The sequence below is a fragment of the Musa acuminata genome, chromosome BXJ2-4 (assembly GCF_036884655.1).
Source record: "Musa acuminata AAA Group cultivar baxijiao chromosome BXJ2-4, Cavendish_Baxijiao_AAA, whole genome shotgun sequence".
In the NCBI taxonomy this organism is placed as follows: Eukaryota; Viridiplantae; Streptophyta; class Magnoliopsida; order Zingiberales; family Musaceae; genus Musa; species Musa acuminata.
Window position 1 is genome coordinate 35432257 of NC_088341.1, and position 17247 is coordinate 35449503.

Below are 17247 nucleotides of genomic sequence, written 5' to 3' on the forward strand. Positions count from 1 at the left end.
ATTGCCATGAAAATACCTTACATCTTAACAATTGAGCTTGTAGAGCAATTTAGTTATGGCCTTTTCTTTAGGGTAGGTTTTGTGCAACATGATCGTTTATGTGGCAGTACAGCCATAGTAGTAGTAATTGTTGACTGACCTGAGTCTCAAAGAGGATACCGATGAAGCCGGTTTTTGTCAACTTGGATCACTTAGCTGAACTGGCATCAGTTTCTTATTGAGAAAAAACCATGTCAGAGGTAATGGTAGAATACTGGAGCATCGGCCACCTTGATAATCTGTCCTGCAAAAAAAAAAAAAAAAAGGCTGATGTGGTAATGTGCCATTGGCAGATTGTTATTAGTGGATCAGTGGGAAACATGATATAGACCTAAATTAATGCTTCCAAGTAGTGTATTTTTTGAATAATGATGTCTTGAAATCTCCAAAAATATCAGAAGAGATAGTGAAGCTGAGTAGCAGACCACATAGCATGATAATGTTGTGTAGCGTTAGAATATGCATTTAGACCAAACATATTCCTGTCATCTTGCAGATATCCTTAGCGCACTGCTTCTCCAGTGAAGTGTTATGTAGAAACAACAAACAAAATTGGCTAATTTTGCTGTTACTGACTGCATATGGAAAAAGTGCAACATAGTTTATTTATTTTTCCTGATTTCATTCCTCTTTTAATGTGTGAATGTATGCCTCATCATAATTCTTAGCCAGCAGTTCCAAACTGATCCATTGTGCCATGCACCCTCGAAAGACCCGCACATTTATTTGCTCTCTGGTTGTACTAAATTTCAGAATGTAGTTTCAGTATTTCTACAATATTTAAGAGGATATGTCATATATTCTTATGATTGTTGCCAAAACTGCTATCAACTCCCATCCAAAACCCAGTCTTCAATCGATTTGCGGGCAGAAAAATGCAAAGAGAATGTAGTTAGCACTGCGGCACAGAAAAAGCAAGCATGTGAAAAGTATAATTTAATTGCAGGGACACATCTTAACAATCAGTCATTATATTTATTTCACAGCAGTAAATGAGATTGATTGCAAAGGTAGATTCGTCCTTACAGAAAATAGTAAGTTTGCCATGGTACAACAACATATGTTCCCAAGTAATTCATACACTATAGAACAGCAACAATACCATAATATTCCAATTTATTGGATGTAATTCAGCTTAATCTACAGATGCTGAAGCAACTTATTAAACTAAGTCCCGCTAAGGTGAAGCTTCAATTGTTAGCAAGGACCACTCAGTAGCAAGGTAGCTTACAGGCATCAGTATGACTACAGCACAGACAGCCAGAAATTTACTTGTGTACTGGTGAACAATGCTGTTTTTGCCATAAAAACACAAAGTTTGAATCAGAGGCAGTGTTAAACACTTAAACTCGTGACAATATATTGGAAAGGAGAACTGCAATCTACTGTTTTTTTGCAATTTATATTTGCAGTTTTTGCAAATAAACTATAAGCAAGTTGGCTTAGGGAAGTAGAAAAGGAATGCAGGTATCCATCTTTAGCCTTCCATGTAAATGCTCTTCAATCCTGACAATAAGAAAATGAGATCAAGTGAGGTCCAAACTGAATGATGCAGACTCAGAGCGTAGTGGATATGAATGATACTCGACGTTGATACCACAATCGACTGATTAACTTTTCATAGTGCTTTGTGGATGCCTGTAGTTCATATTCGATCATGTTCAAGAAATATTTTCATCCTTGCTATGGAGAATTCAGTGAAAATAGAGGTGAAAACGCAAAAATAAGGTCTTAAAAATGAAGTTGGCATCCTTTGAACAGTAAGCAGATTGGCAGATCCCCGTGTGAAGGTGAGCAGATGCAATGGAGATCTATCATAAAGCAGATTGAAATTCAGATATACCCATTTATGTTTCTAGATGCATGCTAATTTTGAGCTTAATCTGAAAAACAGCAGCTTGACAGTATGCCAGAAAATTAATGCGAAAAAATTCACACGAAAATTAATGTCTGATAGAAATCTCATACATTTAAGATGACTAGTATTTATCAAGAAAGTATCCTTTGTAATATACTAATCACAAGGAATAGGGTAAACATTTCCAATATTCATCCCTGCCTTTGTTATCTCCTCCTGCAGACTGTAGACTGTACATAATCATCGTTGCAGTCTATATACTGACTCGTCTATGTTAAAACATTCAGGTGGTTGGCATCTTGTACTAGGTAATAAAAAAAATGCTGACTTGGGTATGGGGAATCAAAATAAGCTAAAAAATCCAACTTCTCAATGGTTTATAACAGCATCCAAATCCCAACAGCATGATGATAGATCAATCCTTACTGGGATGATAATTTCCCTTACATGCCCGCTTGGAGAACAATTGCTGCAATGTTTTGAATACCAAGGATTTGAGTATTACTTGAGGAGGTGCCTAACAAGTTTAATATGATGTTGTTCAGGACAGCAGTTTACGTAGTCAATCGTTTCAGCACAAGCTCTGTTGTAACTCTCACTTATCCTGGATTTCTTTCTTTCTTGAAAATTGAAATTATTCAATTTTACTCCTTTTTCCCATCTCTTAGACCCATATTGCATCATTTATTTGGCTGAAGAAGTTGTTTGATATTTTAGAGCCTAAACATGACAGATCTGTTTAGATATTCATGGAGTTTTCCAATAAAATTCTCATAGTGACCTTTTTTTCACTTCTGCAGCATCAATTCCTCCTGATCAATTCATCAAAATGAATCCTCATTATTTTGATATCCACAATAATTCAATACCTGGCGGTAGATGAGAAAATAAAGAAATATAATGGTGTGAATGGGAAAGAGGAAGGATTCCAACAAAAGAGATGTATCACTGACTCATGTGGTCAAGATTTGCCCAGCTAGCTAACCCTACCTTCTTTTTTTATTTTACAAAAGATAAGTGATGAAGGTAGGATTCGAACACATGACCTTACGATAAACTATCAATGTCTTTACCAACTAAGTTAGCTAACATCTTTAAAATTGTGTCAATTGAGGTTTCGAACCCTCAACCTTTGTCAACAGAGTTTGATACACCACCGGACCTTAAACAACCCATGTTTCAGGTGTATTATATATATACAACCTTAGCTAATCCTACTCTATCCTTGCATATATACAAACCAGCACAACCTTGCATAAGTTATCATGTAAATTCAACAAATATTTAATAAGAAGGCAGCTACATGTGTCATGCACAAATGAACTAATGTAGCTCTCAGGTGGCTGCATCAAAGCTCAAGTTAATTATTCCTGGTCAGACATTAGATAGCTTACCAGATGCCAATTTCTAGCTACAAAGATGTCACAGACACGAATAAAGCAGCTCTAAAACACTGCCGAGCATTGTTCATAACTTGCATTATAATTTATAAAAAAAATATGCACATCAGAGAATATAAAAAAAGCTACCTTCACTTCATCTTCAAAGTTCAACATTCTACCACATTTACCATTAGAAGAGAACTATTTTTAACCCAAACCCGAAGTCATCAATTTGCTAACTACAATTCCTTCTTGTATAACATTGATGATAGGTCGATCATAATTATTAAACCTATAACTTCAAATGCTAAAGCAAAATAAAAGAAATGGGGAAATAACATATAAGTTTGTATTCTTAATGAGAAAACAAATCTAAGAAGGAATCAAGCCTATGCTAGGGGAGATGAAGGGAGATCTCCATAACAGGGGACTCGCCCACTATATTAGGACAAGATCATATCAAGCATGGCCAAACAAGATGGTCGGAAGGACATATGATATATGACACATGTTCTGAATGCATTGTGTCACCAACTTTTGAGGCAGACGGAAGTTTTTCATGTTTCAACTCTTGAACTTACAGAGTTTCCATATATATAAAAGCAATAATTTTTTCATCAATTCCTACATCAATGTCTTTTGTTATAAAATGATCTCTCTGCAGTTCAAAAGATGAAAGGATTACCAATAGAATACACAGAAAATGGAAAATGGAAAATTTTCCAGTCAAGTTACTAAATTGCCTTTTGAGGCCTGCATCCATTATCCATTTCTCGGCCTTCTCATGCCAACTGCTTTCAATTTCACATCTATTTTTAAATCACCTAATTTACGATGCTTAAGAGCAGGTTCATTTATTCAACAACTTGGTGATGCTCAAAATTTCAAGTTCCTCAGTTTATAGTCAACTGATTTCAAAAGACTTAGACATGGCTCCCAGGATTAGCCTAATCTACATAAATAATAAGAAAGATTTCACTTAACCATACAACTGATGTTCCATATTCCAAAGCTATTCCTCTGTTAGAAAATTTCTCGGATTTTTCTTCTAACCAATCTTAGAGGGTCAACACAAAAAAGCGAAAAAAAAAAAATTGTAACATGGGAAGAACATTTCCAGTCAAGTTACTAAAAAAAACCTTGAATGCTTGTGTCCATGATCATATTTGGACCTTCCCATGCCAACTTTTATTCAACTTCACGCCCACTCCTAAACTACCTAGGGTATCATGTTGTTTTCGATCTCTGATCATCAAATTTATGACACTCGACAAGGGAATTCACTTCTTATTTTATAGCTGTTTATTTGGTCAGTAATACTTCTTGAAAAGCACCTGTTTGCTTCATACCAAGGCTTCTCTTCCCTTGTTTTCTCAGTTCATCACCAGCAAGAAAACACAGACCAATGCTTCATATAGAGAAAACATCATAGACTCCTTTAAAGGTTCACTTAAGCCAGCAAATCAACACAGTTGGGGAAATTAGGTCCAGCAGCAAAGGCAAGATGACTGATCAAGTGAACATTGTTGCATGAGCAGCTTCCAACAGTCAATGATTCGCTTTCAGATTATTATCACTAGCTTTAAAGCAACAGTTTTAGTCCAACAACAGATTCATTTTACAACTTAGACTGCACACCCAGGCAAGGATGCATGTGCAGTACAAGCAACTTTCCTAATGATACTCAAGTTTATAATTTCTCCAAGTCGTGTTCAATTTATATTGCAAGTATTTGATGTTGACTCCCTGACATGACGAGTCAAATCTATGTAATCAGCAATTCACTCCCAATTCTTGCTCCTCTCTTATAAACGTTCTCACATATTGTCTAAAAGCTCTTTAAGAGTCAAATAGGGTTTTTTAGGACTAATCATAAATTATCTCCTGTAGTTAGACTTCTTTAACATCCCTATCCCTATACTTAAAAAATTTATATTAGAATCGCTATAGTTATGAAAGTGAAAAATCTAGCTCTATTTACCCTAACGCTGTCGGTTTTACTGACGAAAGCACGAAAACGATAGACAAAAAGGTAATTTCAATATCTCAATTACGTTTTCAATGGTGACGAACGACGACGCCACTAGGGGTCACGGGTGGCTATTGTGGGTGAAGAGGGAGAGCAATGACGAGAGGTGACGCAAAGGGAGAGGAGGAAGAAGACAATGTAGATGTCGACGCTCTATATCTGTATCGGAGTCGCTCGACAACTGCGCCAGCATCGACGCAAATGCATAACGGTGCTGCCCTTCCCCGCATCGTTGTCGACACCAACGCAGATGCATAGCAGTGCCGCCCTTCTTTGCATTGTTGTCGACGCCGACACAAATGTCGAGCGGTGCCACCCTTCCCCGCATCATTGTCGGCGCCAATGCAGATACAGAGTGGCATCGTTTTACATCTGCATCCGCGTCGGTGCCGACGTAGTTACCGAGCAACACCGATATAGATGCAGAGCGTCGGCATCTGCGTCGTACTCTTCCTCCTCTCCCTTTGCCTCCACCTCTCATCGTTGGTCTCTCTCTTCATCCACAATAGTCACCCGCGGTCCTTAACGACGTCATCATCTGCCACCATCGAAGATATAATTGGGATACTGAAATTATTTTTTTGTCCATCATTTTCATGTTTTCTTCGATGAAACCGACGACGCTAAGGTAAATGAAGTTAGATATTTCACTTTCATAACTACATGGATTCCATTATAAATTTTTTGAGTTTAGAGATCGGGATATTAAAGAGTTCTAACTACATGAGATAATTTGTAATTTGCCCGGTTTGTTAGCAGTAGTGGAAATCCTATCTCACAAAACAGCATAATGATCGCTTAAAATATTCCATTGTACATGAGCAAATTAAATCCGTACGATGGATGAATGTCTAGTCCTCGTAGAAACAACATTAAATAGGCAAACAAAACCAACAAACTCTGAATTATTGGTTCTTACTTCAACTTCAAGAATAAAGAAAAACTGATATTTAAGGTGCAGGGTTCTGAGCTCGACCTGGGTGGATCGGGAGGAGGCGGCGACCGCGATCAGTGATGACCGCCGCCGGCGTGCCGCTGCTGGTGCTCGCGGTGGTGGCGTTCCTCGGGGAGGGCGACAAGGTAGGATAAGATCATGCCCCCGAAGCAGACGTGGTAGAGGGGCTCGATGGACCTGGTCTCGATGTGCTTCTCGATGTAGCGATCCCCCGAAGCAGCTTCGGTTTCAGGTACGAGGGCAGTTCCCTCACCTTCATCCCCTTGATCTCGTTGTAGAACGCCCGCAACGCCATCGGAGCGAGAACCTTCAACGCTCGGAACCCTAGCCCTAGAAATCGAGATCGCGCTCTCTTTCGAGGAAGAGATGAGAGACGCTCCAACTGTCCGCATATAAAAACGGCGGATGCCTACGAATGGGACGTTACCGTCACTCCGTAACGGCGACGTCAAGGTGAACGGTTCGGCACGCGGGGCCCACGTTGATTTCTCAAACCCGACGTCACCGAGTCAGGCGACTCGACGCTCGTGCGTGCTCGACGCCAACACAATAGCTTTGCGCGCCCCAATCCCGACGTCAGCAGCTCAGGTCCATGTGATAGTGTCTCGATCCCATTCAAATCCTCCTCTTAGTCTGTGAAACCTTTCAGCATCCTTCCACTTAACCTAACAACAAACACACCGATCACAGAGGCTTTATTATAATAATATCACCTATGAAAAATAATAATAATAATAATAAAATACTTGATATAATCAAAATATTTTCTTTATACATAATGCATATAGATTATCTGATAAAACATAAATCCTTGCCTAATTGGATAATCAAAATTTCAAAATAGATTATAATATTTGGATAATTAATCGGCATAAAACATAAATCGTTGCCCTAAAACGAAAAGTCTGCATGCAATGAATGCTTAATGACGCTGTTACATCTCGCCGATCTTTTTTACGGTAACCGTGGGTCCCTTCCCATCCCCGATTCCTTCTCCAATCCTTACGGCCCACCACGCGCCGCCACCTCCTCCCTATGTCTATGCATCCCCTCCCCTCTTTGCTCCCATCTGCTCTTTTGTGACTCGATCGAATGGCTCGAATTCTTTCTTTCCCAGCCCTATTCCAGTCTCCGCGCCGCCTCCTCCCCGCCGCCCTCCGCCTCTCCCTCTGCCACCGCTCCAGCCGCACGGTGTTCCTGGAGGATACCGTGGTCGACGCCGAGGATTCCGGATCGGAATCGAGCTCGGGATCTGGATCCGATTCTGGCGAACGCGATGCCCGCTTGATGCCCCCCGTTGACGACGCCATCCAAAGCATGGTCGCCCAGCACTACGCCCCCGATTGGCTCCCTTTCGTCCCCGGCGCCTCCTACTGGGCCCCGCCCCAGAATCACCCCTTCGTCCTCGTGGAGGTCGTCACCGGGCTCGAGGATTTCAATCTCTCGCATCCGCTCTCCTCGGATTAGATGATATCGTTTAGCAACGAGCGTGGTTGGCTCTCATCGGCCGAAGGTAGCAACAAGATGTTTAAAGAGTCTTTTTGCTCTTCAACTGTGATATAATCTAAAGTTTAGAAATTTAGTTTCTTTATCGAAATTTGCCGTAAGATAAAACAGAAAAAAAAAAAAAAAGAGAGGTTGCGTAAGGTTGCAACCCCTCTTCGTGCCTATAAAAGTCACGTAGATGCAGATAGAAAATCCATCCAGTGCGGTGCAGAGATCAGAGAGGAATAGAGAGAAAAAAAGAAGAAGAAAGAGAGCGAGAGAGGAAAAAAGAGAGAAGTGAGGGGAGGAAGTCTTCTCATTTGGATTCCTCCTTGTTTCTCCCTTTTGTGAGTTTCTCTTCCTCGGTTTCTCTTATTACGAGAGAAGGTGTCGGAGAAGTTTATACCAAATACCAAGGTTTCTTCCTTTTATGAGTTTCTCGTTAGTTTTTTTTCCTCAATTTCTCTTATTACAAGAGAGAAGGTGTCAGAGAAGTTTATACTAAATTCCTAGGTTTCTTCCTTTTGTGAGTTTCTCTTCCTCCTTTTCTCTTATTACAAGAGAGAATGTGCATTATTTTTTCTTATATTAGACCTATCTTTTAGTTTGCCCGAGATTGTTTACCTCAACCAAATGAGGATTTTATCACGTTATATTTTAGTATATTTTAGTGTTATTATTTCAGTTGGTTTTGATCTTCGGCTTTATTGTTTTAGCTTGATATTCCTTGCCTGCACTCGGTTTTGGATCTTTGTTCTTATTTTATCGCAACACTTGATTCTTCGAAACCATAAATGTGGCCCGCGTAGACGGAATATCTAATGCATATCGCCTACAAGCTAATCTTGTTTCTAACATAGTGCTAACGGAAGATCAGATCTGTGAGAGAAAATTATCAGATGTTGATGCAACCACCAGTTGTACGGTGCTGGGGCTATTTGCAGGTTGGGTCAGTTTATATCAATGGGAAGCAGTTGTTGGTTGTATTTCCTCTGTTTCAGGATATAAAATAGCATCTCTAAATTATAAATTCATTGACATCTTCAGGTGACTGATACAGTATAAGACCATATGCTAAGCCTGATAGAAAAATAAATTAGGTAATAGAGGTGCCTTTAATGTCAACAAAATAGAGAGAAGGCACACGGGATTCATATCAAAGCTTTCACTTTTAGGGTTAGGAATTTCAAATGAATTTGGTGTTTCTATGAGATAATGAGCTGATTTTGATTGGAGACTGGAGAGTTCGTTCTTACGGACTTGCACCATATTTGTTTGATGTATCATGGCCCTTAGCTAACATTTATTGCATGTCACCCCTTATATGTTGGACCTAGACTAGTTTATTATATGTTCTTGTTCTTATTTTAAAGGTATAATCTGCAATGTGGTCGACCAGGCTTTATATGTAATATTAATCATTTACCATGCTTTAGACAGTCATTTTTTAGTTGATAATTGTAAATGAAAATGATATTAATCTGTAGATAAATCAATTAATGTGCTGGAGCTTTATGGTCCATTTCCAACAAAGTTTGTGGGCTCCAAGGAAGAAGACATTGCTTGATTGTCATTGTAAATAATTATGAATAACCTGTTGAAAATATCCTAATACCATCAGCTGAGATAGTGAGAAGAAGACAAAGATCGACAAAACAAATTTGAATGGACAGTGAAGATAAATAAGAGGCTCGGTATCATATGTCCATGATTTTGCAAGGATAGGAGTTGTCGTTGGTTTATCCATGAAAAGCAACATGGGTACAACCTTCATCAAGATCTCTGTGCCTGCTTGTCAATCAGGGCTCATATTTTGCTGCTCCGCATCATTGTCAACATCCTGCCATAAATTCTGTGGTGTGGCATTATCCTTTGTTCTTGGTAAGACAACTCTGGGAAGAAAATTGCCAGACACAAGGGGAAGGTTAAATGTATTTTGTAAATCGGGTGGGGAAGGGGTGAATTTAGTGAGGATATCAATATAGGGTCAGGGTACAGCTTGCACATACATGTAAGATGAAGATGTACCAGATCAGAATGACAGATATTGACTAGGGATACCAGTTGCAGGTTCCCAAACCAGATCCAGGTAAAATTGGACGAACCCTCCAAAACTTAGATTTAGCTTGCGGTGGGATGAGTTATCATACGCAAGTTGTAGGCCTGTCACTGAATCTTATAATCACATTTGTTAAATAGGGATGGGAAACCATGTTTTGGAATAGCAAGAACCATGTTTAGGGATGATATAGAGTAAGAAACAGATGATGGTTTTACGATTGAGGATATTGTTGTTAATTTTCATTAATGCCAACATTCATTTGTATGCATATCTGAGAAATTTCTAGCACAAAACTCTATTTAGGTGGAGATATTTGACCTACACATTTTTTTAAAAAAATCGTATTCGATTCCATTCTGATACTGAAGTGGAATCTAATTGATAACAACAGAGCATGTAATGAATGATTTGCCTACGAAGTTCTGGTTGCTTATTTGTTTTGTGCTTCTACCTCCTTTAGAATCTCTGCCATGTTCCTGCTCTTCAATGTTTTCTAGAAAAAGTTGTTTTGTAGATGAAGAACTTCTCAAATTAAATTTTGAGTACGAAAGGATAAACGAAATTAGATATACATATTGTCTATGTAACGATTGTCTCTTCAGGATTGACACTTCAATCCATTACAGGTTCTGTCTCCACAACAAATGAAGGCTCCCGAGGCACAATCTGATGAAGAAGACAGCTGACTGCACACACAAAAATTAGGACCGGTGAGAGCTGGTTTTAGTGGACCGAAAGTTCGCCCTGATCGCTTTACATGTAATTTGACCATAGAGTCAAACGTTTGTTTGTACGAAGAATCATGTATCTATCGACTATATCATGAGTCCAGGAAGTATTTGATTTAGTGAGTATGATGATATTATATAGGAAATTGTTGAAATGATGATGCTTGAATATCTCGTCTTTGTTTCATAAGTATTTACTGTGTAGTATTTGATCGAGTGAGTATGATGATGCTTGGATAAATCGTCTTTGTTTCACAATTACTTCCTGTGTTTGCTTGGATGATGTTGTTTATTTTGGGATCATCATCTTTCTCAAAACTAATGGCGTGTTTATTCATTTGTTCGCTTTTATATGTTTATTCATGTGGATACGGCGTCTGTCACAGTGGTCTTCTGCGGTTCTTATTTTCTTACCCTCATGAAACCTCTACCGGATCGCACCACCCCTGATGTTTTGCTAAAAGTTTTACGGTTGACGTGGGTGTTGGGTTTACGTGGGTCCCACATAAAGATCAGCTGTCCGCCTGGAAAGCATTTCCATTTCCGTTTCCGTTTCCGTTTCACGAATCTTGCCTTGCGATGGTTTTTATTCCGGGCGGTGAACCGTCCAGATCTAATGCGTGACGTGTCCAGCTCGGCCTACGGCCGCCGCGTGCGGGAACAACGTACCGCTCGGCTCGCGCTCGGGTCTGCCTCGGTTAAGCAGGCCTCCGTTCTCTTCTCCTCTTCGGCGAATGGCGGAAGAACCCCAAACCGATCCGACACCGCCAACCACGGATGGCGGTCTTACGCCTCAGGTGCGTGTAATCGCTTGGATCCTTTCGATTCGTCGGCTTGGATCCGTTTTCCTTTGCTGAATTGGATCTGTTTCCTAGAGCTGGGGCTTGTATCTACCGATTTGTGGATCAAGTTCGATCTTTCATTATATTTGCTGTCGCTTTTGTGATTACACGTTTCGGTTTCAAGATTCCACTCTCGGTTACATTTTCGTGGGACTCTCGTGTTTTCTTTGAGTGAATTGATTCTGGCTGGGTTATAACCTAGAGATTGTCAACACTGTGAAGATTTAGTCTTTTTTTCCCCCTTTTGGACGTTATTTTCATGTCTTCGAGGGGTGTTTTGCGTCATATTTGTGCATAGAAGTGAGTCTTTTGAGCCTTAAGGAACCTTTTGGATATGAATTGGCGAGTTCTCCTGGAAGATCAGGACAACATTTATGAATCCGTTTTAGATAAAATGAGCTAATCGAGTGAAATTCTTGAACGATGATGTTTAAGTTGGCATTTTTTGTATCGGTTGATTTTTAGAAATGATAGTTTTGCTTTCGCGTCATTCTTGGGAATTCTTCACGTCAGTTCTGAGAGAACCTTTTGATTGCACCATAAACCTAGATCCTTTTAAATTTTTCTTTCTCCCCTTAGGATCCAATCATATGTCTTTTGATGCTTAGTGATCTAATATATGTTGGCAATTCAGGTACCAGATGTTTGTGGCTTCCAGATGTCCCCACTCATCTTTCCTGGAATGGTTCCTTTCCAAAGTTCAGATTCCGATGAACATGGTTCAGGAATTTATGCTATTCCGTATCTTCCATACATGGGGCCGATGGCTGGGATTTCTCCTACTATGCTTATTCCGTTGAAGTATAATATACCAACGTAAGCTTTTATTTTCTATATGCTAAATTTGATTGGCTTTTCCTTTTTGCGTTAAGCTAAAATGCAGTCACTGTAGAAAAAGAAAAATTCTAGTTCGTCACAATACTCTTTCTATTGAAAAATGTTTGTTGAAGTCTTCTTTCTACTCTTTCTATTGAGAAAAAAAAAAACAACAAGGCTTGAAAAAAGAATTTTTACATGTTTTATAGTCTGGAAATTTATAAAGTATGATTGATTATTAGATGATAGCTTTGTTATCGAAGAGCATTTATGGTCAATGACTTGATCAAAAGATAACTAGCATATGAGTGTATTCTATTTCTTCTTGAACATATTTCTGCTAGATGCATAGGCTGCTTCTCCTGATGTAAGCCTCTGCAATGTTAAGATAATTGGCTAAAACTGAATATTGAGATTGAAATGTGGCTTTGTTGTATTCATCCATAATAGATATTTTCATTTTCTGGAAACAAGTCCAAACTTCTCTAAAAAACATTCACGTTTGTCAATATTGCACATTTGAACTGCCATGCATAAGCTTGAGAAAACATTTTTTTGTTACATTATCTTTTATTGTGTCAACTAATGATCTTTCTTGTAATTGAATTTTTGGCAGTTTTCCACAGGGATTTTTGTTACAACGATATGTGTCCTTGTTTTTGGTTTACATTATGCAGGTTCACCTTCTCCCTTTAGAGTTCTCATTTGCCAATGTGTCATACAATTCAGCATCCATTGTTCTGTAAAACTATTTGCTGAATATTATGGTTAAAGAACGAGATAGAAAAACATGAAGAATGAACTATCCTTAGTTTTGGTAGTTTATTATACAATTGTGACCTTATGAAGTCACATATTGCATTGTGCATTAGCACGTTGTTTAAACACATAGTATAAAAAGGGCATCCTTCTACCTGAATAACTACCGTGAATGTGGAACACCAATAATTGCAAGCACCTACCATAAAAGAATGACTCATTATCATATTTATATATGCATAAGATGCTTTGCATAATTGTACTTTTATCATTGATCATCTTAAGATCATGATTTCCCTAAGGTTTGTTGGATGGGGATGGGAGAACCATTATCCAAATCAGGGTTCGCCATATCGAGCTGTGTCACTCGATATAGGTAGTATGTATCGGTCCGACAAGGGATTGGTACACGGACCGCCCTCCATCGAGCGGTACCCATTACATGACTCTGTATCGGGCGTTACAGGGTCTGCACCGGTCGGTAATGATTGAAATCCGACCATTATCGACCTGTACCGATCAGTAATGGTCGGATTTCGACCGTTATCGATGAAGCGCTAAGATAGCCTTATTGCAAATGGTTAATTTGACCGTTTGAACCATTGAAAAAAGTTTTTAAACCCTTTCTTCTGCCATAATCGTCCGCCCATCGTGCAAAGGCAAAGGGGAAGGCAGTTGTATCAGTCGTACCGTTGGTGTATCAGTCGTACCGTTGGAAAGAATCGAATCAAGCGATGAGACACCTTCTCAATCACATTCAACGACCTGCTCGGTCTAGAGACATGGTAGTGACGTGGACAATAGTGCCTTGAGCGATGATGGTGACGACATCAGGGAGTTGATGGTCTCGTCCACACAATTTGAGGGTGGTGCATTGATCGAGGAGCAGTATTTTACACATGCTACCCAAGATTCAGATCATGGAATTCAATAAGGTATTGATCAAGTTTATACATAGAAGGGGAAGACAGTGGATGATTTTGAGCAAATGCGATAGAGCCTACATGATGTAGACATAAAGCGAAGTTCATCGTATTCACAACCGTCATATTGTGGAGAATCTTATGGCCAGCAGTAGTGGATTAATAGGTGGTCACACTTCTTCGAGCAGTAGTACAGTGATTGATCTTATCATACAGAGCAACAGATCAATGACAAAAGTAGAAGTTCTAATATTCTCCATGCTCTGCCCCGATATATGCTACAATTGTCCTTGCCTCAGGAGTTGCTTCAGACACGTGGTTTACGATGATCGGACAATGACTATCACCACATCGATACACTAACAATATACAGTGTATCAGGATACTATGTCGTGGGATCATTTTTAGGATTGGGTCTGACAAACATCAAATCGATATATAGATATATTGGATCGAGGACCTGGATCCATCGTCCGTAGAGTCTCGTCATTCTTTTTTATGGTAAAATCAGATATATCCATCGATTGATTACTTGATTCATTTGAATCTTAAAGTTTAAGTTTAAAAAATAATCTAACAAATCAAATCATTTCTTTGTAAATAATTCAATATTAATAGAAGGAAGGTTTGGAACATACCACAAAGTTACTTCGCAAAGTTCAAAAAAGATATTTGTCACTATTCTTTCCTAATTTAGATTATTTTGTTAAAATTATACTAAATTTATATTTATTTTCAACTTAAAAATCTTAATCTAATTTTTTTTTCTATTTTTCAGAAACTTTTAGAGTAATTTTCGGTAATTTTACCATATCATTGATATTGCTAGACGTACTAACATACGGTATGTCGGTATGCCTTGATACATACTATATCAACAGTTGGCCAGTATACCGGTACATATCAATAAGGCAAACCTTGATCTAGATGATAAGTCTGTCTTCTCATGAAAAAAAAAAGTTTATAATCTTTATATAATAAATGAATTAGATAGGTTTCCATTTTTGCTTTCCTTTTATCCTGCAATGCTTCGTTTCCTCCTCTCTTCTATTTTACCATTTTGATGCTACCAAATCAACTACACAAATACAAAATCAGCCAACTCTGGTTGCATTCAATTAATTCAAGCCATAAGGACAAGAAATCGATCGAAATCAATCAGGTCACCTTTGGGCCATTCGAATGTAGATCAGATGTACCCTGTCAGGTTACCGTTGGATCAGTATGTCCTAAGCAGAAGGAAAGCATGCTACAAACAATACTGTCAACTTATACGTCCTCTTATATATTATGTTCACCTTTCAGGAGGCAAGTATCTGGAGGAGCTACTGATGAGCATGGGCAGGAAGTGAGGCAGCAACATGGCCCTCAGAGACAAGTAGTAGTAAGGAGATTCCACTTTGCGTTTCAGCTTGACTTGGGTCTGATCATCAAATTGGCGGCTATGGTCTTTCTTCTAAGTCAGGATGGATCACCACAAAAGCTTGTTCTCCTTGTTTTGTTTGCATTATTGGTGTACCTGTGAGCACAAATTCTTTCACTTCAGTTCCTGGATTATATTTGTGATCTCATTTTCCATAGTTTTGAAGTAAATTGGATGTTGAGGCCCCATTAACCACCAACAATCTAGATTATTTTGGTTATTATACGAGCTTTAAAATGTGATAGCAGAAATTTGGCTGATCTCTTAGTAGCTTTTCTGGTAGATTGCTTGACTTCTCATTTCTTTATGCCTTCCTAATTGCACAGATATCAAACTGGAGTCTTTGCTCCTTTTATACGTTGGCTTCAGCAAGCAGGAGCCCCTCCACGACAGCAAGCTCCTATGCAACCACAGAATGGCCCTCCTGTTGGCCATGATGGTCAGAATAATCCTCAACGTGGTATCCTCTTAAAAATTGTCAAGAATATGTTCCTTGATGTTCTTTGACTACTATTGCTCTTTTGACTTCAATCTCAAGCTATAACATCATGTCGACAAGTTTTGGGGATATCAGTGAAGCATCAAGATATTGTACTCAGTATAGTGAATTTTTCTTAGGAACTATTCAATTGCTATTTTGTGTACTTCTATAACAAATTCTGGAAAAGCTGTTTCAAAAATGGAAACAGTCCAATTGGAGCCATGTTTTTCTTTTTTTGTTCTAAATACATGTCTTTTATATTGGCTGCAGGTGAAATTTATGGTGTCAACAATCAGAATCAGAACCAACCAGCTGAAAACCAGGGACCACCAGATGCCAATGAGAATCACCCTGAACCCGAAGGACATGGAAACAACTTTTGGCGAGTGGTGAAAGAGATTCAGATGTTCGTCGTCGGGTTCTTGACCTCTCTTCTTCCAGGTTTCCATAACAATGATTAAGTTATCTCCAGGACCCTCTTCCAAACAATGAGAAGGTGGTGTTTGTTTAGTTCTGAACGTAAATAGAAAGGGTGAAAGGAGAGGGCTATATTTTTGGTCAGTACATTCCGAAACTCTTTTCCTTTTTCTTCCTTTTCTTTCATATTTAAGCAGATTTCTTCCTTGCATGTGCAAGATTTATTCTTGATTCAACTCATGCTATGTATGCTATCACTTTGGTGTTATACTATCACTTAAGAAGTTATAGACCTTCGCTTATGACTATCCTTGTGAAATATGCCAGCTTAATCAAACCTATATCTGCATACACAATCTTGAGTTTGAGACAGTACAATGTTCATGCATCACACTGCATGCAGAAACATCTTGTTTGACCTGTCATGTTTCAATTCATTATTTTCAGCTGAAATCAGCCCTGCAAAATTACAAGAGTGAGTGATTGCAGGAGTCCTGAACAAAACACACTAACCAATTAGATGAACAACAAAACAAACGTTGGGTTTATTTTACTCTGATCATTAGAACAAACCTAAGCAATTTATAGCACATAGCTACAGAAATTTATCATTCATAGTGCATTTTCTAGTGTCTGAACAAAATAACAAATAACTTTTAGTGTTACAATTCATTGCTAATGTAAATGTGTTTGCCTTCTACAACTTGGTGATAATCATATGTTGGATTAGGCTTAAAAGTAAATGTGGCTAATGTATGTTTTCTCAAACATGCTTATTTGTCTTCGCAATTTCATATATTGGTAGTGTACAAGGGTTCGAACGGTATCATACCAGTTGACATTGATCTATTGAGTGTCATATGTACCAAATTTTGAAGAAAAAAAATTAGAATTTTTTTTTTTAAAGGCTAATACAAATCTTATACTAGATCTCCACGATAGACTATCAAATTGGTTAATATCATCCTATTATTCTATGGACAAAGCTATTATTCTATGGACAAAGCTATAATTAGGATGTTTGATCTAATGCTCGTATATGTCAATG

At 38.6% G+C, this 17247-nt stretch overlaps 2 protein-coding genes and 1 pseudogene across 2 annotated transcripts; 2 read left to right on the forward strand and 1 right to left on the reverse strand.

The window, feature by feature from the left end:
- Positions 1-1000: 1000 nt before the first annotated feature.
- LOC135610534 (uncharacterized) lies at positions 1001-6692 on the reverse strand (annotated as a pseudogene).
- A 663-nt stretch (positions 6693-7355) lies between these two features.
- LOC135608761 (uncharacterized) lies at positions 7356-7730 on the forward strand. The gene has a single exon (XM_065101800.1). The coding sequence runs from the start codon at positions 7356-7358 to the stop codon at positions 7728-7730; it is 375 nt and encodes a 124-aa protein (XP_064957872.1).
- Positions 7731-11159: 3429 nt separating this feature from the next.
- Positions 11160-16507, forward strand: LOC103982128 (uncharacterized). The gene is made up of 5 exons (XM_009398947.3): positions 11160-11335; positions 12015-12196; positions 15184-15399; positions 15628-15761; positions 16053-16507. The coding sequence occupies exons 1-5, from the start codon at positions 11273-11275 to the stop codon at positions 16241-16243; spliced, it is 786 nt and encodes a 261-aa protein (XP_009397222.2). The 5' UTR covers positions 11160-11272; the 3' UTR covers positions 16244-16507.
- The last annotated feature ends 740 nt before the right edge of the window (positions 16508-17247 follow it).